Consider the following 23,135-nt stretch of genomic DNA (forward strand, 5'->3'; position numbering starts at 1 on the left):
TTCCCCTGGGGAATTCTGCCAAGTTAATTCTTTAAGAAGAATGAATACCAACTTCACACAGTCCCTTCCAGAAACTGTGAGAGGGAGCATTTCTCAGCTCTTTTTATGGGGCCTAGATACCAAAGTCGGGTGTACAAAAGAACACCGCAGACCAACATCCGTCATGAAGACAGACATAAAAATCCTTAACAAAGTATTAGCAGACAGACTTCACCAGTATAGAAAAGGATTCTAGACCGTGACCAAATGGAGTTTACTCCATGGAGGAAATGCTGGTTCAATATTCCAAAATCAGTTCATGTAATCACCATATTAACAGTCTAAAGAAAAAACCCACCAATACAAAATTTAAAAATTGACAAAATTTAGTGCCCAACTTGGCACAGAACATCCACACAACACTGCTCAGTGGTGAGATGTCTCCGAGTCCAGTGGGGAACCCTCTCCCTCCCTCCAGTCTGACTCGGCGGGTGCGGAGGAGTCTAGCCAACAAAAAGGCAAGAGAAGAAAACGGCAAATATATGGATCAGAAAAAAGGAAATAAAACTGTCTCTACTGATAGATGACATGACTGTCTTTGCAGAAAATCTCAAGGAACCTACAAAAAAAAAAACCCTCTCAGAATTAATGAGTTTAGCAAGGTCCAAGGATACAAGATAAACATACAAAAAGTTCTCTATACCATCAATGAGCACAAGAACATCAAAACTTAAAATTTTACCAAAAAAAATTTAGTTAATTAAAAAAATGAACAGGTCTTGCATGCTGCAGACTATAAGAAATCAATAAAGAAGGATAAAAGAAATTTAAAAAGGTCTAAATGAGTGGAAAGACGTGCCATAATCCTAAATTGGAAGACTCAGCATAGTAAAAATATCAATACTAAGGGGCAATATGGGTTAATGCAATTCCTGTAAAATCTTATCAATATTTCGGCAGACACAGACAAGATTATCCTGAAGTTCAAATGAAAAGAGAAAGGAACTATAGAAGCTAAAACAATTTTGGAAAAGAAGAACAAAGTGAGAACAACCAGTCTACCTGGCTTCAGGACCCACTGTTGCACAGCTACAGCGAGAGAGACTGTGTGTATCGGTCTCCCACAAGGGGTACGAGGTTGTGAAAAAAGGACTTAGCATGGCACTGCCATGGCTTCTGCTTTTGTTTCTGTGCCTTTGCAGGGCTTTTAACAGCGAAGTGTCGGGACAGAGCATTCAGAGGCTCACACACAGTCTGTGTCGTCCCCAGGGGCCATGAGGAGCGGGGTTCAAGGCAGAATTTGCCATTTTCAGTGGGAAGCAAGCGGCAGTTACCAGCTAAGATGACTTTGTACTTTGGATGTGGATTTGCCACACCTTTCTTTACAGTAAGACGCAAACTGCTGAAAAAATAAGGATGTTTTCATTAGTCCATGAAACAGCAATGAAGAGGAGCATTTTAAGAGGGGCAGTCACTTTGGGAAATGTTTCAAACTGTTGAACTTGACACTAGATGTGTCTGTAAATAAACTTATGGGGTGAACCCTTCATGCCTCTTCTCTGAAATGTGAAATGTAACAACCAAGCGTGTGTATACTTTTTGATTTGGGTACTATCCCAATATTAGTTTCTTGATCAAATATATGTCATTCAGCTTGTTTCTTGGTCACAGATTCTGAGATTTTATTTAGTTTTTGACTACTAGATCATAACCTTATTGTTAATTTGTGTTATAGAAGAGAAATGCAAACCTAGAACTTTGGTTCTACACTAATTTCTTTCTTATTTTTAGAGGGAGAAATGATTTCCTTTTAGTTTTCCCCTGTACTTTGAAGGAGTAAATTGGTTTTTCTCCACAAGCGATAAGAGGAAAACCAGTGGTGTATACAAATTTAAAGTTCAAGAGCTCCATTTTTATCTCTAGATCTGTACCCTGAAACCGAAATTTTTGTCTTAATAAATATAACTCTTGTTTAGACTGAATAAAAATACAATATTTGAAATGGAATGAATAGTGTATAAGGTAGAATACAGTAAATAATTACCCATTCATTCTGGAGCTTTGACTATAAATATGGGATTATGGATTCTGTCAGTGAATCAGACTTAGATGATAGTGAAAGGCTGCTTGCCACTTAGAGTGTAAAGACTTAATCCTTAGGGCTTCTATTAGGGCAAGGAAAAAGAAATCCGCCACGGAGTATTTTAATCTCGGTTCAGTCCCTTCCGGCTCGCCACTGGCGTTACCAGAACGCTGTAGCCCTGACTGGCGTGGCTCAGCGGGCTGGGCATCGTCCCACAAACCGAAGGGCAGTTTGATTCCCCGCAAGGACCCACGCCTGGGTTGTGGGCCAGGCCCCGCGGTTGGGGGTGTACAAGAGGCAGCCAACTGATGTTTCTCTTGAACATAGATGTTTTACTCCATCTCTTTCTGTCTCCCTTCCCCTCTCCTTAAAATTAATAAATAAAATATTTTAAAAAATACTGTAAAGCAGAGGTTGGCAACTGGTGGTCTGTTTGGCCTATAGACTTCGGTGTGTGGGGGGCAAGAGAAGGAGGGAGGAGGGGGGAGGAGAGGGTTGTATTATTTTTAAACCAATATTTTAAACCAGGATATTCAAATATTCACATAAAAGTGTGTATTTCTGGATTCCTGAAAAATTGCTCTGGGTGGTTCTGCACATCCCTTCCTGCAACTGAAGGACCGCCTCTGCCAGTCTGCACTGTGACCCCGGGCTGCCTGCGTGTCCACAGTGTCAAACCAGCGACTTGCCAGAGCCTAAGTTTTTCATTGCTCCCTCAGTTTATCTGACAGGGGCTATTTTAGACTTTTCATAACCACCTAGCAACTCCTTAAATACTGGGTGTGATCCAATCTGGGGGAGTTTGGTCAACCATCCCACCCCCACCCGAAAAACAAGGCTCTGCGGGGTTCGAAGGGCAGACCCACATGTCAGTGGAGCAGGACAGAGAACGCAGAAACGGACTAACACAAACACGCCCAAATGATTTTTGACAAACACGCAGAAGCAATTCAACAGTGGGAGAGCGACCTTTTGGCAAGTGGTGGTGGAGCACCTGGGATGTGGGCAGACGGAAACACGGACTGCACCCCAAACCTCTGCACCCCGTGCGAAAATTAACTCAGGATGAACCATGGCCTTAAATGTCAAATATAAAACTGTAAGACGTTCAGAAAAAAACATGGGAGAAAATCTTCAGGATCTAAAGCTAGAAAGAGTTCTTAGACTTGAAGCCAAAAGCAAAATCCAGAAAAGAAAAAAACTGATCCATTGGACTTCATTAAAATTAAAAACATTTGCTCAGCAAGACTCTTAAGAGGATGAAAAGACAAGCCACACAGTGGGAGAAAATATTTGCAAACCAGTAAGTGACAGTGAGTTAATATTTAAAATATATCAAGAAATCTCAAGCTCTGGCTGGGGTGGCTCAATGGATTGAGTGCTGGCCTGCGAATGAAAGGGTCATTGGTTCAATTCCCAGTCAGGCACCTGGGTTGTGGGCCAGGGACCCACTAGGGGGCATGCCAGAGTCATGAATATGAAATATTCATTGCACTGCATGCAACCACACATTGATGTTTCTCTCCCTCTCTTCCTCCCTCCCTTCCCCTCTGTCGAAAAATAAATAAAAAATTTTAAAAATCTCAAAACTCAACAGTTAAAAAACAAATAATCCAATTAAATGTGCAAAAGATGGCCCATTTAATGGGCAAAAGACATGAAGACACATTTCAGTGAAGACTATACACAGTTGGCAAATAAACCCATTAAAAGATGTTCAGCATTAATTTGGTGAAAAGATGTTCAACAAATTAAAACCACAGTGAAATGGACTATGCAGAATGGCTAAAATAAAATGCAATGACAACCCCAAATGCTGGCAAGGATACAGAGAAACTGGGGCACTCAGACATTGCTGGTGGGAACGTAAAATGGCCCAGCCGCTCTGGCAACAGTGCAGAGGTTTCTCAGAAAACTAGACGTGCAACTACCATATGACCCAACAACTGCACTCCTTCCTGGGCACTAACCCAGAAAAATGAAAACTCACGCTCACACAAAACCCTGAATATACACAAATATTTACAGCAGCTTTATTCACAAGAGCCCCAAACTGGAAACAACCCAGACGTCTTCCAACAGAGGGATGATTCAACTAACTGTGGCACAACCATACTGTGGAATACTACTCAGCGATAAAGAGGAGTGTCTACTGATACACCCAACAGCCTGGATGAATCTCCAGAAAATTCTGATGCGTGAACAGTATGTAACCATTCCAATACGTTATATACTAATTCCATTCTTGAAATGGCAAAATTATAGAAATGGGGAGATTAGTGGTCTAGCACCTTCTCTCCTGGAATCCTAACAACTGCACTGTGAGACAGGTTCCTGTTTTACAGATAGACTCAGAGAGGGTAACTTACTCAAAGTCACACAGCTGGTCTTTTTGACTCCACTAACCTAAAAATAAAAGGACATTCAAAGGGATCGGGAAGAAGCATTTACTGTGATCAATAAGAACAGCTATTCCGGATGCACTGACTCAGGAGTTCAAATGCTGTTCCCATCAGGAGACAAAGGCAATAGGTATTTATGAGGAAGGGAAGGGAAACAATCACATCATTTTTTAAAAAGACATTTCTATTGGTGCAGATTAACATAACACAGGGAAGTTAGTCCTAAACAGTGTTTTTAATTTTTAGTCCGGTAATCATCAATCAGTAGTCGTAATAGCTGTTTTCTTGTTATCTTTGCAAACAGCATTTTGGTTTGGTTTTTTGGGTTTTGCTTTTTGTTGTTATTATTGGAGGCAGGGGACCACAGATTGCTGAGGCACAGTCCAAAAGGTCATTTTGCCCTGTTTCAACGTTCCGGAGTTTGAGGCATACACATGCAGTGTAGTTCCCCGGACGGCAGCTCCGGCTCGGTTTTAAAGTGGCTCCACTTACTGTATTTTTTTTGACAACTCCAAAGCCCACCTCACTGTACACATCCTGCCTCCATCACAGGCTGGAGGGACAGTAAGGGCAGCAAGGAGACGTGGCATGCATAGAACAAACATGAACAAACGCCACAGGAAGAGAAGGCAGGTGAGCTGTTCCCAGGTCCAAGAGGAAAACTCCTTCCTCCAGAGTCAGAAATGAAAAAGGAAATAAGGGAAGCATAAAGGGAGCGAGGGGCAGCCTGAGTTTAGTGTGTGACGCTGAGAACAGCCTTTTTCTTTCCCAGCGAGAGGTTGACAGAAATCCACTCAAACATGATCATGTCTTCATCTCAGATGACGAATTTGGTGGGCACCCGCGCACACACTAAACTAAAACACACCACAGGAATCCTGAGAAATCTGCACCAGCTCTCGTGAAAACGAGTCGTCTTGCCTCTTTCTCTTTCTTATGTGTGTCATGACATGAAATCTAGATAGTTAAGTGATGGAGGCGCCAGCTAACGCTATCGTATCCATTGCGCTGCAGTATATAAATGTCTCAGACTAACTGGTTGTACACCTAAAACTTATACAGTGTTATATGTCAGTTATACCTCAGTTCTAAACAAGAAAAGAAACCTAGGCTATACCCATGACCTAGGGAGTGCAGCGATGGTTAGGCCAGCTTAACAGATGGGTCGCAGGAAGAGAACTGGGAGAGGCAGTTTCCAATCAATCACACCAGGATCAGATGCCATCTGACTTTCCCTGCAGAAGTTCGATGTGAACACAAATGAAAGCAACCAAAAATTTTCAAAGGATGAAGGGAACAAGAATTGGGACCCGCACGGCTTCAGGAAGTGGTGAGAGGAAACAGACAAGAAACACCCATGTAAATGCCGAGGCTGAAATGAGGCAAAACAGCCAAGCAGCCAGGACTATAAGCAACACAACATGGCGCAAGGTGGCCACTGGCCTCGGTCGGGGTTTGTCATACGAACATCAGGCTCAGAGCTGCCCCGGCCTGGACACCAACCAGGAGCTGCCTGCGGGCCATGGGCCCAAGATCTGCTCCACAGCTCAGCCACAGCCCAGCCTTGGTTCACATCTTCAGAGCACTTCCTTACAAAGTGTCTCTCCAAGATTTATTTATTCTGAGATGAATAGACTCCCATTATCAAAGTCTCTTTTGGTGATATCATCTACTGCTTTTAGCCCGAAGCACTGTGGCACATGGGGAAACAGGCCCAAAAGACACGGCCCTACCTGAACGTGCTCCCAGGAACCCGCTCCCCCAGTCCCTCCCACCCCGAGGCTCTGCTCAGGGACATCAGCGGGCGCACACGCTCACTCCTGCAGCAGGCACGCTCACTAGAAAACTGTAAAATTATGCTTTAAAAAAACTACATGAAGAAGCACAATAAGAGCACTGGGACAGGGCTACACAATCCTGAGCCTTTTCTTCTCCTGCAAATGCCCCCGCTTAGGAAGGCCCTCCAGCAAATAGAGACCACCCGCCCATCCTGGTCCCCACTCTCAGGGCGCTGTGCTCTCACAGAGCAGTGATGACAGACACACCTGTGCCCCTGTCACTGTGGTGGCTTAATTAATGCCCCACCACACTGGCCTGTCGGCGCCCCACTCGGGATTGGTCCGCATTTCCATACCACACTCTCCTGGGGGCCTGTATACAGAAGACCAACAATGTTTATTTGTGGAAGGAAGGGAGCCGGGCCTTGAAACCTCAGGAGCATCTGCAGGGAGCCTGTTTGATGGGCCAGAGTCAAGCCCAACCACTCTGCTGTGACCATCCCTGTGACCCTGGACAAGTCACTCCGCCTCTCCAACAGGGCTGCACCTGCCTTCCTCCCTTCACCTGCCCACCCAGCAGTCCCAGGGCACCTCGGGGGTGCACCCCAATCCTAACTCTAAGATGAGTTACTGATGGGAAAGAAAAGTGTATTAACCCTTCTTCCCTTAACTAACAGTAATAATAAAAGCAGTGATGACAATTAAGACAAGAAGTAAGGAATTCCTCTAAAAGAATGAAAATTACATTCTACTTAACAAAGTTCCTGCTACCAATGCATGTCTGCTCTGGTTGACCATCCCGTTCTCAGGTCCTGCCCCCAGGAGAGGGCGAGAACCCTCTGAAAGGCCCGTAGGCCCCAACCGAGCAATAGATCTGAGGCTTCTGAAACAATGTCCAGATAATCACTTAAGTCATAAAGCAAAGGGCAGTTGTAAAAATTAATGATCATTGGAAATTTGTACAGTCGAAGTCAGCGATTCAATAGTTAGCTTGTTCACCTTTTCTTAAAGGTGCATTGCCATATGTAGACAGAATAAAAACAACTTCCTGTTACAATTTTGAAAGCCAGACCCTATTCCCTTCCTTCCAAGGTCTTCCAGTAAAGAAAATCCTAATAGTTCACGTTCAAACCCAAATTCAATCGCAACAACAGTGCATGTGCATGCATGTGCATGTGTGTGCATGTGTACACACGTGCGCACTTTTGCTCCACCCTGGTAGCTGACTACAGTGTGCACCCAACACACGGGACTGCACTTAACATCCGATCTGGCTTAAATACGTAGAAAAACAGAAACATGCAACTCTTCACGTTTATGCCTCGACTCTGAGGACAATACTAGTTTGCTGAAGTCAAATTCCACGTCTCAAAAATAGCTGTTGCCAAGTTTGCCTGCTCCACCCCCTGCCCCCACCACCCCGTGCAAACAGCAAGCGCGCAGGAGTCGGAGTGGTGGGCCATGGTGGGCCAGAGCACAGCCCTGCTCTCCGTGGCCTCGCTCCAGGGCCAGCCAGCTTCCCATTTGGGAGAGCAGGGCAGCCCTTCTTGAAGCGAGCTGGGAGCTGAAGGCTACCCTGTCAGGGTCATTTACAGACCAGACTCCAAATGCTCTTCTTCTCAGAAGATGCTCCCAAGATACTGAAGGGGCCACCTGGTCATCTGAAGCTCCCTGCCGATGAGAAAGGCAGAAGAGCCTCAGATTCTGCTTCCAGGGGCACCGAGGAGGGGGAGACAGCAGGTCTCCGTGCCCTCTCTTGAAATGTCAGGGGGACAGTTCAGCCTCTTTTTCATCATTACTGACCCAGTGGCCATGCCTCTAACACAGCGTTCAAAAGCGGTCCTTTGTCTTATCATTTAAAATGGGCAGATGTATCCATTTACTTAGCCATTTCCCTTGCAAAACAAACTATGTAAAAACACTTGTTTACAATGGAGACCCCAAGTTAAGAACCTCTAGCATTTAAAAAAATGAAAATAAGGATACAAAATTAATATTCAGAAATCAGTTGCATTTTTATACACCAGTAATGAACTAGAACTATCAGAAAGAGAAATTAAGAAAATAATCTCACTCACAATTGCATGAAAAAGAATAAAATACCTAGGAATAAATTTAACCAAGAAGGTAAAGACCCGTACTTGGAAAACTGTAAGAAACTGAAGAAGACACAAATAAATGGAAGCATATAGCATAGTCATGGGTAAGAAGAGTTATCATTGTTAAAATGTTCATATTACCCAAAGCAATCTATACATCCAATGCAATCCCTATCAAAATTCTAATGGCATTTTTCACAGAACTAAAACAAATAATTCTAAAATTTATATGGAACCACAAAAGATCCCATATAGCCAAAACAACCTTAGAAAAAAAACACCTGGCTGGTGTGGCTCAGTGGATTGAGCACCAGACTGCAAACCAAAGGGCTGCTGATCTGACTCCCAGTCCGGGCACATGCCTGGGGTGCGCAAGAGATAATCACACATACAAACTGATGTTTCTCTCCCTGTCTTTCTCCCTCCTCTCCCTGTCCTCTGTCTAAAAATAAATAGATAAAATCTTGAAAAGAAAAACAAAAAACAAAGAACAAAGTTGGAAACACCATGCTACCTGATATCAAACTATACAATAAGGCCACAGTAATCAAAACAGCATGGTACTCTAATAAAAACAGACACATAGATCAATGGAACAGAACAGAGAGCCCAGAAATAAGTCTATGTCTGTGTGGTCAATTAATCTATGGCAAAGGAGTCAAGAATACACAATGAGGTACTAGACAGTCTCTTCAGTTGATGGTATTGGGAAAACTGGACAGATCATGCAAAAGAATGAAACTGGATCACTTTGCTACATCATATACAAGAATAAACTCAAAATAGATTAAAGGTCTAAATGTAAGACCCAAAACCATAAAATTCCTAGAAGAAAACTTAGGCAGTAAACTCTTTGACATCACTCCTAGTATAAATATTTTTTGGGGTATGTGTTCTCAGGCGAGGGAAACAAGAGAAAAAATAAACAAATGGGACTACATCATACTAGAGTGTTTGCACAGTGAAGCAAACCATCAGCAAAACAAAAAGAAAACCTACTGAATGGGAGAAACTATTTGCCAATGATATATCCAATAGGGGTTAATATACAAGGAACTCATTACAACTTAACACTAAAAAAAAAATCCAAAAATAGTGGGTGGAGGATCTGAATGTAAATTTCTCCCAAGGGGATGTACAGATGGCTAATAGACCTATGAAAAGATGCTCAGGTCACTAATCATCAGGGAAATGCAGATTCAAACCACAATGAGACGTCACCTCACACCTGTCAGAATGGCCTCAACAAATCGAAAACAACAAGTGTTAGCAAGGATATGAAGAAAAAGGAACCCTCGGGCACTATTGATGGGATTGTGAATTGCTGTAGTCACTATAGGAAACAGTACGGAGGTTCCTCAAAAAATTAGAAATAGAACTACCACGTGACCCAGTAATTCCGCTTCTGGGTATTTATCCAACAGAAGCTGAAACACCAGTTCGAACAGGCACCGGCCCTGCGTTTGCTGCAGTGTTATTCACAGTAGCCAAGACGTGGGAGCAGCCTCAGTGCCCACCAGCAGACAAGTGGATAAAGAAAACGTGGTGTGTGTGCATAGATACGCAATGAAATATTACTCGGCCATTAAAAAAAAGAATAAAATCTTGCCATTTGTGACAATATGGATGGACCTAGGGAATATGATGCTAAGTGAAAGAAGCCAGACAGAGAAAGACAAATACCATATGATTTCACTTCTGTGTAGAATCTAAAAAAACAAGACAAAACTAACCAAACAACAGAAACAAACTCACAGACACCGAAAACAAAGTGACGTTCGCGAGGTGGGAAGGGGTGCGGGTGTGGGTAAGAAGGGGAAGGGCGCAGACAGTTGGTTACAGTCACGGGAGGTAAAGTGCAGTGCGGGGAACGCAGTGGGCGATGCTGCGCTTGTGCTGGGATCATTCTGTAAGTTACATAAATGTCCAATTTATATGTTGCTCACCTGAAACTAATAACATTGTATGTCAGCTGTAATTGAAAATTTTTTAAATTGTGTATTTATTTTGATGGGGTTTTTTTTAAGATTTTATTTATTTATCTTTAGAGAGGAAGGGAAGGAGAGAGGGAGAGAAACATCAATGTGTGGCTGCCTCTGGTGAATCCCCTGCCGGGACCTGGCCTGCAACCCAGGCACGTGCCCTGACTGGGAATCGAACCTCGATCGTGTGGTTGAAAATTTTTTAATTTTTAAAAATTGAAGAAAAAGAGAAATCTCTCCCTGTGAATGCTGAGAGCCCCTGAAAGCTAAGGTCCGGGGTGGGGCTGGGGAGAGATGGGACTGAAGCCGGGCTGGACTTCCCAGGGCTTCGTAGACGCCCTGAGCAGGCTGGTTCCACCTTCAGCCTCACCGGGCCCCCTCCCGCCTTCTCCATCCTCTCGCCCTACTCACGGACCACCGCGAGTTTCTGCCCATCGAACACCCACTGGATTGTGAGGTTCTGTGAAGATGGGGAGCTAATCCTTTTCATTTTGCACACCCACAGCCTCCTCACACAAAAGGTGCTCCGTAAATGCATGCTTGACTCTTGTTTCTAAGAATCAACCCACCGCCCCTGCAGCTGTGCTGGGGTTGGATCCACCCAAGGGAACAGAAAAGAAGGGCAGAGCCAGCCAGCCCTGCGGCCTTTACCTCACAAGGTTGGCACAGGGCCCGGGCCACCGGCAGCTCTGGTACACGCGCTGGACCACTGTCTCCGAGCCGTTCTGCACCTGGCAGGACACTGTCCGTGTCACCGTGTGATGGCACCAGTGCCTGTGGGGAGAACAACAGTCATGTCAGCACTGACTGTCCCTGGGGTGCTGACTGCCAGTCGAAAGTCCCCTCCACAAGCCTGGGGGCTTGTCCTCTTGGGTCCCACCCGAAGGGGCCCACTGAGACCCTCTGTTCAGGTCTAAGGGGGAGGGAAAGTGCCACCCCTTTTGGCTACCAAATCCTGTCATCATCACAGTTGTAAACGCCCCACACGGAATAAGTGAAAAAGGCTGCACCCCTGCCTGCCAGCATATCCCACCCCAGTGGGGAAGACAGATAAGAGGATTACAACCCACAGGATCAGGGGGTCACAGGTCCAACCACATCACAAGCAAGGGAGCTACGAGAACAAAGCAGGACACCCAGCCCAGGTCCTAAGAAAGCCAACCACCTGAACACTGAAAGATAAGAATCAGCTGACCAAAAGTGTGGGGGCAGGGAGAGGGGGTGGCATCAGCAGATGAGGAAGCAGTGTGAGAAGCAAGGAGGTGAGATGGACCCTAGCAAGTGCACAGGGACCTGAGTGCAATTAGATGTAGCCCCAAGGCTGTAGAAAGGGGAGGAGCCAAAGTAAAAAAAGAGGCCTGGTACCTGCCAGACTAGATTTGGGCCTTAAGAAGTCAGTGGAAAACCACTGAGGGACTCTGAGTGGGGAAATGACTCACCTGGGCCTCAGGTTATTGTCAGAGGACCGCAGTGGAAGGAGCCAGATAGGTAGAACCCAGATCCTCGTCCCTGCTGGTATCAAGAATCAGGTATGGGACTCACCTGTTTTGAGACAAGTGTGGTCAGGCTGCCTAAAAAGCTATGACCTCCAGGAGAAAGTAGGACCCTCTCAAGGTCAGACAATGAATTCTTACACATTCTCTACCCTGCACTTACGCCACCAACACTCCAAAAGGCAAAGTCGCAGTAAACAGAGAAACAAAGATAAGCTAATGGAAAACCCCAAATATCCAGGAATTCAAATTATTAGAGAAAAAAGGGTAAGATCACGAAAAAAAGGCATCAACAAGACAGAGAATAAATCTCACCTCAGGAGGAAAACAATTAATAAAGCAAATAGATAGAAAAAATTTTAAAGCATAGTGAATGTCTTCAAGGAGATAAGAGAATTTTTCATTCATAAAAATATTATGAAATGCAAAAATTAGGTATCTAGTAAATGAATGTATAGCCATGAAAATGAAAAGCTCAACACATGGTCTGAAAAACAGAGTGGACACCGCTGAGGAGCGAGCCAATGAGCTGGAAATCTGAGCCGCGACATTTGCAAGGATGAGCTGCAAAGGGAGAAAAAGAGAGGGAAAACGTGGGGGCAAAGGTGAGAGACCTAGAAGGCGAAACAAATTCCACTATGTATCTATTAGCTGCTCCCAAAGAGGAGCTCAGAGAGAACAAAGGGAAGTATATACCTGAAGGAACAATGACGAGAATTTCTGAGAGCTAAAGAAAGACATGTGGTCCTTAATTTGAAAAGGCCCACAGAGTGCTAAACAAGAGGAAGAAAAACAGACAGATTGCGGTGAAATTTCAGAGCACTCAGGACGAAGAGAAACTACTAAGTGCTATAGAAAGAAAAGAAAAGCCAATTACCTTGGCTGGTGTAACTCAGTGGATTGAGCACCTGCTTGTGAACCAAAAAAAAGCCAATTACCTATAATTGATTGAAATTGGATTTCTTACCAGCAACATCAGAATCAAGAATATAGTTGACACAATAACTTTAAAGCTCCTAGAGAAAACATTTAGAACCCAGAATTCTATACTCAGGCAAACTGTCCTTCAAAGACAATGATGAGATGAAGACACTGTCAGATGCTCAGAAGTCAGAAAGTTACAAGTCACCTTTTCTGAAAGAATTACTAAAGGATGTATTGTAGCAAAATAAAATAAAAGACATAAGAGGAACATATTAAATGTGAGAAGCAGTTATGAACAAAGAAACAATAAAACAATAACAGCCTAGATCTAAAATTCAAGATGATTGCAATATGGAAGATGGCCAAGAGGCGGAGTTGTATGGGGGACAGAAGGAACCAAAAATTGCTGAGATTTTTGTCTTCTTTGAGGAAAGGATATAGAAGCCATTAGACTTTAAGTGTACTAGAAAAGTATACAATTAAATATGTATCTTGAATTTGAAGATAAATACTGGCAAAGCAAAAAAGAGGACACAAAACTGACCAACCACAAAAGAAAAAAGTAAAACAGAAAATTCTATTAACCCAACAAAACATTGGAAAAGCAAGAAAGTAGCTACAAAAAAATAAAGCAATTAGAAGGCAGTGCAGCAGAAAGAAAGGAATTAAGAAAGATGTAAGCAGAAATTAACGTAGTTTAAAAAGCAAATCAACAAAACGAAAAAAGTTTTAAAAAATCAAATAGACAAAGCACAGACAAATTTCATAGACAAATGAGAAACACACAAAAGACATAGATGTTAAGAAAAAGAAAAACATTCCAAAAAGAGATTAGAAATTGTAAGTAAATATGATGTACGATCTTACATCAGAATGTACATCGGAAATATTGCAAAGTGTCTAGGAAAAATGTATGTTACCAATATTGGCACAGTCCAAAATGCCATAGGAGAAAACAAAAACGTAGTCAAAAGTCAGTGCCTGTCCCCAAAGGCACCAAGAGACGGTGCAAAACCTGGTTTCCCCACCAACGTTTTGCGTGACTTGAGCAAAGTAACGTTCCCCTCTCTGCCACAGTTAAATGAAAAATCCCACCTTTCCAGGTACTGTGAGTTCTTAACGAGCTCAGCCAGCTTAGCAGCATGTAAACAATGCATCACTACATACCACAGGTGTCATGATGGATTCACTGGCTACTGAAACCTGGCCGTGTTTATAACAGCCTAAGGCTGGTCCTTCCTATTTTGCAGCTGGGAAAAGCAGCACAGGAAGGTTAAACCTCGCTGCCCATAGCTGAAAGGCCCAGCTGGGAAGGGGATCCAGCCTATCTGCCCAGGAGAACAGCAGGCTCCCGCCTCTGCTGGTTACTCAGGGAAACTGGGTCTGGAGCTTGCGTGAGGCATCAGAGGCCTGAGCCCTTCCTTCATTTCTACCAGAGAGCATCAGCGCCATCCCAGTGTGAGTCTCTACAGGATGAACTTCCACCCAATCCAAGGAGAGCACTTAGTCCACCCGAGACCTGCCCCTGGAGGTCTGGGACAGACAGACTGTCCAGCCGTCTCTGAATCACACTGGGCCAGGGCTTTCTATAGGGAAATGAACTGTGAAGTCTGAAACATTTTCAAATGCCTCGATTCATCATCTCCAGACATTTGATCTTTTAATGGGCTGTAAATGGCTTCCCAAATCAAAACCTGGCCAAAAACAACGAAATAGGCAGGCAGAGAAGAGGAAAGAAGGCTCCGGGGCTTTTCAGATGGAATTCAAAACCCTGTTCACCTGCAGGCACCAAGGCTGGGAAATGTGGCCACCTCTGAGGACCCCCGCGTCCTGAGCAGTATGTGTGTGTCTCTGTTCGGTGGGTGACCTCATGCTGCCGCCAACTTCACCCCACACCCCATCGGTGGTGGATGGACAGGGTTGTATGGGCTGCAGGTCACTCCACCTAGAGCCTCGCTTGGCAGATGTCCATCCCTTTATGATGCCCCTGGAAGGATGGTCCCAGAGCACAGAATTTGGGAGTAGCAGGGCTGGTCCTTGACTGCCTAGGTGATGAGGGTGCCCTCCTCAGCAGCCTCAGTATAGAAGGAGATTGGCATCAACTCTGGGCATCATTTCAGCAATGCTTCTCCATCATCTCCCCTCACCCTCCCCAGCTGAACTCTCCAGAAGGGTCCAGGATGGGAACCTTGCTCCCAGCCTTGGAGACAGATCTGCTCCCCTCCAGGTCCCTTCCTCATGAGAGGCCCACCTCCGGACGGGAAGGAGTGACTGACTCGGCCTTGCTCTGCCAGGCTCACGGGCTGCTCCCGCAGCAGCTTTTGCTAAGTGTTTGGCTCCGTGGCTTGGCTGAGCCATGAAATCCTTAATATAGGGCCCTTTGGGAAAACAAGTGCTAAGTGGCTTCAGGAAATTATGTCACAATGGAATTGAGGAGCTTTCAGGACATCCCTGGCCCATGCCCACCTCTGAACACAACTAACCAACCTGTCCCTGACGCTGCCTGCCACCCAGGGAGACGCCACTGCAGCAGCCCCTCCGGCCCCACAGCCCTGGCTCCCCCTCCCCCACACAGGGGCTGAGCCCCAGCTTTCCTGTCTGAGCTTTGCTTTGGGACCCCATCTTGTGTTCCATCGCCGGGACCCTGCACTCTGAGCGGAACCCAAGCCCCAGAACTGACACCGCCCTCCCTCCCCAGCCTGCCCCCATCCGTGTCCCACACTCTGCTCCACCCCCACGTGGAGTCGCCTCAGTGCCCCCTGTCACATGTGCTCCACTTGCTGTACTGTGGTCCCACTTCATCATATCCCCTTGGACACCTCAGGTCACACCATTTCAGTCTGTCCAATACTGACTGAGCCCAACACTGTCCAACCCTAAGTCACTCCATCTTGATGACCAATGCCACTGAGCTCCAGGTCCCCTTACCCTGAGCCCCCAGGAGCACACGGCCCCAGACTCCACCTCCCTCCTCTCTACCTCCTCATGGCAGGTAGAAATTTTATAGAGAAGGACCCTGAGACTCTAGAGGCGCCTCAAGGTTATCCATGAGTTAGTGGTCTGGATTAGGTCTTGAAGTTCAGACTTAGTCTAATTCCAAACTCCATGCTGCACCTGCCTTGCCCGTGAGGTCTGCGGGAGTCAGAGAGCAAACACAATACCCCCTGGCAGGCCCTGAACAGCCAGTCCCTCAGGGGACCATCTCACATGCCCAACAGCAAGGAACTGTCCCCACCCCATGTGAGAAACCACTCAGTCACAGCTGAGGGCAGGTCGGGCCACAGTAAGGTTCCTGGGGTGGGCCTGCTCCCTGCCCCCTCCCCTCTGCTGCTGCCTGAGTCAGACCTTCGTTCACCCTCACACGACCCTAGGCAGGAAGGATGGTTATTGTTCTACTTTTACAGATCAGGAAACTGAGGCCCCCAAGTTTCATAACATAACCAAGGCTGTCCAAGAAGTCAATGGCCAACCAAGATTCAAGCCCAGCCCTTAGCCACTCGGCTACATGGCCAGGTTGACTTGAAGTCCACACCAGAATGCCTGGGTCTCCACTTGCAGCCACGTCACCAGGAGGTCCGAGCAGCAGACCCGGATGGGGGCAGTCTTGCTGAAGGGAACTGCGGAAGACCAGGAGTTGGCAGACACGGGGGCCTGGGTCTTGGGAGAGAGTCAGGATCCAAGTGAGATCTCCCCAGCCCTGAGCAAGGAGCCAAATCTAACAAGATGAAACATGACCAGGCGGATGCAGAGTCTGACATCGCAGCCCCGAAACCCAGCCGACAAGCCCCAGATGGGGCGTAGAGGTTCTCGCCAACAATATGTTCGGGGTGAGTCAGCGGTGTGAGCTGTGGCTTCCAAAACACAAAGACGATCTAAGACCGTCTGGACAGAACAACGTCAAGAATGCCCCTGCTCCCTTCCCTCCCCTGTGGCCAGCCATGTGTGGCAGACACAGGGCTGTGCCACCCAGGTCCCCTTCAAGGAAGAACCTTCAGCTCCAGCTGCCAGACGCACTGCCAGAAGCACTGTCAGCAGGCATCTACCGGCAGCCCAGGGCTGCCCCAGCTGCCCAGAGCAGCTCTCCCAGGACGGCTCTTCCCAGGGTGGTCCTCAACGTAGTGCCTGCCTGTCAGGACAACTCTGAAGGACCTCTCCAGCTGCAGAGCTCCCCGGGAGGCCACTGGTCACTGTCACTGGGCCTCAGTTGTCCCTTCTATGCCCTCCTGCTTCTGTCTCCTCCCTTCCGCAGGCCTCGCTCCTAAGAGCCATCCCAAATGCACATCTTCCATGTTGGAGCCCTCCTCAGAGTCTGTCTCCTGGAGACTCGACCCGGTACCTGCCGTGAGCCCCAACAGGAAAAAAGACAAACCAACATCCAGCACATGGGAGGAGAGGGCCGTGTCTGCCATCCTGTGAGCCCCTGGCAGCGCTCCGTGAGAGGAAGGGTTGGCCTGTAAGGCGGTGACCGTCTGTGGGAAGAGGACAAGGCAGAAGCCGAAGATTTGTGGGGGTGCAGAGGCAGGCCCTGCGCACTTGGAGGCGGATCTGCTGTCCCCAGCAGGTGGGGACTGTTGGCAGCGGGCCCTTAAGCTACACTGATCAGAAACAAGCTGAGACCCATGAAGGGAGAGGGCAGCTCTGGGAGTCCAGCTCTCCAGGTACCAGCAGGGGAACCGGATGAGCCTTGCTCACGAGACCCCAGAAGCCAAGAGTCAGGTCAGAACCTTTGAGAGGTAAGGAGCAGCCGGCTCTCCCGGGAGAGCCAGCTATGGGTGCAATGCCTCCGCATCCTGGGAGGGATGAGCACTAGCGGAGTGGAACATGAAGGTACACAAAGGGATTAGGAAGTACAAACTGGTGGTTATAAAATAGTCAAGAGGATATAAAGTAGAGCACAGGGAATCCAGTCAATAATATTGTAATAACGATGTGTGGTGTCAGGCGGGTACTAGATTTATCGGGAGAATCGCTCTGTGAGTTATATAATGTCCAACCACCATGCTATACACCTGAAACTAATATAATATTGAATGTCAACTGTAACTGAAAAAAATTTTAAATCCACCACTGACCTGTGAGGAGCTTGGAGACACACGCTATTGGAAAAGACAAGGTGAATTCGTAGAAGGTGCAGCTGGAGGGGGACCCGGCCAGTGGGGTTCCAGGAGGACCCTCTGGTGGCCGGGGCAGGGAGAGGCAGACGGAGGCCGGGGGTCGAGCCCAGTTGGGATAAATGGACACAGTTCACAGTCCACGAATGCACTCATGGCCACGGTCCCCCGCGATGACTTTCTCCATCACCTATCTCCTTTATGGGCAAACGGGGTCCGAATCAGGCCAACTCTTGGCCCACCATCCGGTCTCCCCAGAGTAAGTGTCCCTGTGCCTGATGTTTCTCTCCATCCCTCACCCACCTGACCCGCCACTCGGGTTGCAGTTTTGTTTAGGCAGGAGTGACGGAGTGCATGTTGCACTGAGTCCTGCTCGGAATTTAAGGCACAAAAACCAGCAGGTGTATTTGCAGAAGCAGACAGATTTGCCTGCATATCATCCCAATCGTTTGTACTGGAACTTTCCATTTGGAGGCGATACCGGGAAGGAACTGATGTAAACTTCAGGTTGCTGATTTTTAGCGGGAAAGAGCGCTCATCTGAAAGCCTCACAGAACCGACCCAATCTTCCTGTCAGAGCAGGAGGGTAGTAACATGGGCTCCGGGGTCCAGCACTGGGGCCCCAGGGAGGGACGCAAAGCCTCGGGTTTGTGGGGGGACAGAGAGCCGAGGCGCCCCTGGGGAGCACAGCTGTGCCGCAGGCAGTTCCTCCCACTCATTATCCTCTGCACTTACTCTGTAGCACCTGCCACTGTGCGGAATTCCTGAGGCCTCCCTCACCTGGGAGAAGGCTGGGAGGAACCTGGCCTGGAACATCAGCCCCCTACGGGTTGAATTTCCCCTTCGAGTGGGGGCAGCTAAAGGAGTACGTGATCTGGCCGAAAACCACTCGGATTTGAGCATTTCAACAACGGCCCACGGCAACTTCCATTAGTAGGCACTGCCGGAGTTGGCAAGCGGTAAGAGGACGGTGCCTGGTGCTCTCCACGGGACCAGCATTCCCACCCCACTTAGTGAGACCAGGTGCTGGAAAACTCTCTGGCTATGCAGAACCCAGGACCAGAACTGGCATCAACCAGCGCTTTTACCTAATAGAGAACCTCACATTTGTTCTGAACCAAGGCCAGTCCTCAAGGTCCAGCACGGCCTGTGATGCATTCATTCAGGGCGTGGCCTCTGCAGGAACCAGAGCTCCTGGTGCCCAGGAGCAGGACAGGGCCCAGCAGCCGTGTCCTCCACAGCCGCTCTCTCAAAACCGAGGCTGCCTTGGGTGCTGTGGGGACAGGCCCAGGGTATGCATGTATAACAGGGATGCTGCGGAAGGACAGTGACCCCATCCACTGATGGAAGTCAGGCAGAAATATGAGTTCTGACATTTACTGAGCATGTGCGACATGCCAGGCACTGCGGCAGCCTCTGACACCTCTCCCCCCACAATCCTTGTAAAAATCTGCAAGTAAAGACTATCACATGCCTGTGTTCCAGAAGAAGCCAGACAGGCTAAATAACTTCCCCAAAGAGGAAAAATGTGTACTTAGTGGTGAGGTTGGTTAATATGCTGGTGCGAGCTCCTTATTTCCTTGCAGACCATACTTGGAGTGACCTCGCTCTCTCCCACTTCTATTTCCTGAGACACAGAGAGGCTGAATGGCCCAGCTCCTCTTTCCAGCCCAGGCCCCAGCAGGCCTAGTTGCTCTGGGTCACACGTTCACCCCTGGGCCCATTGGCTGTGAGGTAAGTCACATGGCACAAAACATGGGGCCGAGGGCCCCCTGCAGTAGGCACACCATGCCGTTAGGACAGACTGTAAGAGAATCAGGGGCAAAATGATCTCCAACATATGACACATGTGCCCCTGACAGTTAACTTCCCCTCCTTCCTTGCTAACAGAACCCCAGTTTTCACACCCTGGGCATCAGTAAGTTCAAGAAAAGTGGGCAAAATCACAATCTCATAGGTCAAGGTTTGGACATGTTCACTCAGTTCTGGTTAATGACAAGTAAGAAAGTCAGCTGAGAGGCTTCTGGAAAACATTATCCCCTAGGGTGGAGGGGAAGTTACAAGAAGAGAAGCTCGTCCTTATTTCTGTGCACAGTTGTGTGAGGATGTGATGCCTGGCACTATGGCAGCCATATGAGAGCCATGAGAGAAGACAGCCTGGAGAAGGCACAGCAAAAAGAGGGTCTTTGAGCATTTGATGCTGTCAAATTAGCCAATCCTGGAACCACCCATTACTTTCTTTTCTTTTCTTTTTTAAGTATGAAAGGCAATGTATCTGTTGCCTTTCATACTTCTAAAATATATATTTTATTGATTATGCTATTACAGTTGTCCCACTTCCCCCCTTCATTCTCCTCCACTTCGCACACCCTCTCCCACCCACATTCCCCCCCTTTAGTTCATGTCCCTGTGTCTTGTGTTCTTTAGCTTTTACATTTCCCATACTATTCTTGCCCTTCTCCTATTTTCTGCCTGTCATCTATGCTACTTATTCTCTGTACCTTCTCCCCCTTTCTCCTCCTCCCACTCCCCTGTTGCTACCCCTCCATGTGATCTCCAATTCTGTGGTTCTGCTCCTGTTCTGGTTGTTTCCTTAGTTTGTTTTTATTTTAGGTGTGGTTGTTAGTAATTGTAAGTTTGCTGTCATTTTACTATACGTGTTTTTTATCTTCTTAGATAAGTCCCTTTAACATTTCATATAATAAGGGCTTGGTGATGATGAACTCCTTGAACTTGACCTTATCTGAGAAGCACTTTATCTGCCCTTCCATTCTAAATGAAAGCTTTGCTGGATAGAGCAATCTTGGATATAGGTCCTTGTCTTTCATGACTTGGAATAGTTCTTTCCAGCCCCTTCTTGCCTGTAAGCAAGATGTGCCTTGGTGTGTTCATCCTTGGGTCCACCTTCTTTGGGACTCTCTGAGCTTCCTGGACTTCCTGGAAGTCTATTTCCTTTGCCAGAATGGGGAAGTTCTCCTTTATTATTTGTTCAGATAAGTTTTCTACTTGTTGCTCTTCCTCTTCCCCCTCTGGTACCTCTATGATTTGCATGTTGGAACAATTGAAGATGTCCTGGAGGTTTCTAAGCCTCTCCTCATTTTTTTGAATTCTTGTTTATTCATTCTGTTCTGGTTGAATGTTTCTTTCTTCCTTCTGGTCCACTCCATTGATCTGAGTCCCAGTTTCCTTCCCATCACTATTGGTTCCCTGTGCATTTCCCTTCACTTCACTTAGTGTAGCCTTCATTTGCTCATCTAATTTGTGACTAAAAGCAACCAGTTCTGTGAGCATCCTGATCACCAATGTTTTGAACTGTGCATCTGATAGGTTGGCTATCTCTTTGCAGCTTAGAAGTATTGTTTCTGGGGCTTTGAGCTGTTCTTCTGCTGGAGCCATAATGTTTTGGTCTGTTTGTGCCTGTTACGTATGAGGGGCGGAGCCTTAGGTGTTCACCAGGGCAGGTCGACACAGTTGCTGGGTTGTGATGCTATATGTGGGGGAGGGGTCCGAGAGGGAACTATTGCACTTTGCTCTGCTCTCCGTTGCTCCTCAGTCCCTTCCACTGCTTCCCCCAAGCAAACTGGACCTTTCTGGGGCTGATTCCCGTGTGGGTGCACATGTATGTGTTCTAAGACCCTGTGGGTCTCTTCAACGAACTCTCCTATGAGGCTGGGAGTCTCTCCCTGTGCCTCAACCCCCACATGTTCAATCAGTGTTTTGAGGCTTTATTTCTGGGCGCTAGGACCCTGGGTTGAATGATCTGTCTCACCTTGTGCCACCCGGTGCCACCTTGTGCTTCCGGGGTGCCTTGTACACCGGCGTCACCACTTCCTGTGCTGCGACCCCTCTCTGCTCAGCCACCTGACTCTGTCCTGCCTACCGGTCTGGATGAATGTGTCTATTTTAACTCCTTGGTTGTCAGACTTCCATACAGTTCAATTTTCTCTCAGTTTTGGTCGTTATTTTGTTTCTAAATTGTTGTTGTCCTTATTTCGGTTGTTCAAGGAGGCACAGCATGTCTACCTATGCCTCCACCTTGACTGGAAGTCCTGTTGCCTTTCATACTTAAAAGACAGGGTTCTCCCTGTCTCTCAATGGTTAAAGTCTACCCCACGGGGACATTAACTCCTTTTACCCTTCTCGGCCACCCATTTCTTAATATGTGTAACATTAAACCTTGTTGTTGAAGCCCACATAGGCAGGGTTTTTACAACTCACATCTGAAAGCATTCTAACCAAAATAACCTGCTGTCAAAGGGTACAGACAACGCACAGGAAGGTGAGGCCAGGAGGCCGAGATTTCTCCTACTTGCACCGCTTACTACCTGCATAGCTTTGGGCAAGTCTTAACTCCAGAGCCTCAGTTTCCTCATCTGCAAAGTGGGAGCCCAACTTCCCAAGGCCACCGGAAGTCTCAAGAGCAATAACAACCATGTGAATATCATCTGTGGACTGCAAAGTTCTAGACAGATAGTTGGGGTTACTACTAAACTCTAAATGATTGTACTTCATAATGATTGTACTCTAATGATTATACCATAGCCGGTTCACAATCCTGGACCAGCTCAGTCTCCTCTTTAAAGCAAAAGAAGGCTGTGCTCTTTACCCAGGTGGTACCTGCACTTCCCTATAAGATCATCTTCATGGACAGTCTCAGAGCCTGTGCCTGGGTCGGTGGGGGTCAGACTGCTCTGGCTTGAAGATGTTTCACTTCCATAAACTTCACCGTAGCATGAGCCCCGTGCCTCCCTCTGCAGACTGCCGGCCAAGGCGGCATCAGTCACCATTTCCACAAATGGCATAGGACATGGGTGGGGCCAGAGGGCCAGCCTCTCAGCTCAGTTTTACTCTGCCTAGCTGAATGGGCTTTGCCAAGCCTGAGCCTCAGTTGCCTTATCTATAAAACAGATATATCATACAATCTGAGACCAACAAAAATGAATGAATGGGTAAGTAGTCTGTCACTGGTAAAAGAACACCAGTGATAGTTACTGGTATGGTTACTATTGCAAGTAGGTATAGCCACAGACCACACAGTGGACTGCTTAGCAGGGAGGCACAAACCCACTGAGGGCCCAGCCCCTTGGAAGTCAAAATGCCAGTCTCTGAGTCTCAGGGGCAGCATGTCAAGGGGTGGAGCACTCCCCCCACCACCACCAGAGGGAGGGACACACGGAAAGGCCGCCACTCCCGAGCCGCTGCCAGTGTGCCGGAAGGGCCTCCCCTCTGTGAAGCACACGGAGATTTGTTCAGGTCTATTTTCCAGAAAGCATCTTGTTGTGGG

The 23,135-nt window shown here is 47.1% G+C and overlaps 1 protein-coding gene across 1 annotated transcript in view; it reads right to left on the bottom strand.

The window, feature by feature from the left end:
• COL26A1 (collagen type XXVI alpha 1 chain) overlaps positions 1-23,135 on the bottom strand; it is a 170,942-nt gene that overhangs the window by 117,940 nt on the left and 29,867 nt on the right. The window contains exon 2 of the mRNA XM_037139114.2: positions 10,975-11,097. Coding sequence (XP_036995009.2) covers positions 10,975-11,097 — 123 coding nt within the window. The remainder of the gene's footprint in view (positions 1-10,974; positions 11,098-23,135) is intronic.

The sequence above is a fragment of the Artibeus jamaicensis genome, unplaced genomic scaffold, assembly GCF_021234435.1.
Source record: "Artibeus jamaicensis isolate MK-2021 breed Jamaican fruit bat unplaced genomic scaffold, CSHL_Jam_final contig_956, whole genome shotgun sequence".
Classification (NCBI taxonomy): domain Eukaryota; kingdom Metazoa; phylum Chordata; class Mammalia; order Chiroptera; family Phyllostomidae; genus Artibeus; species Artibeus jamaicensis.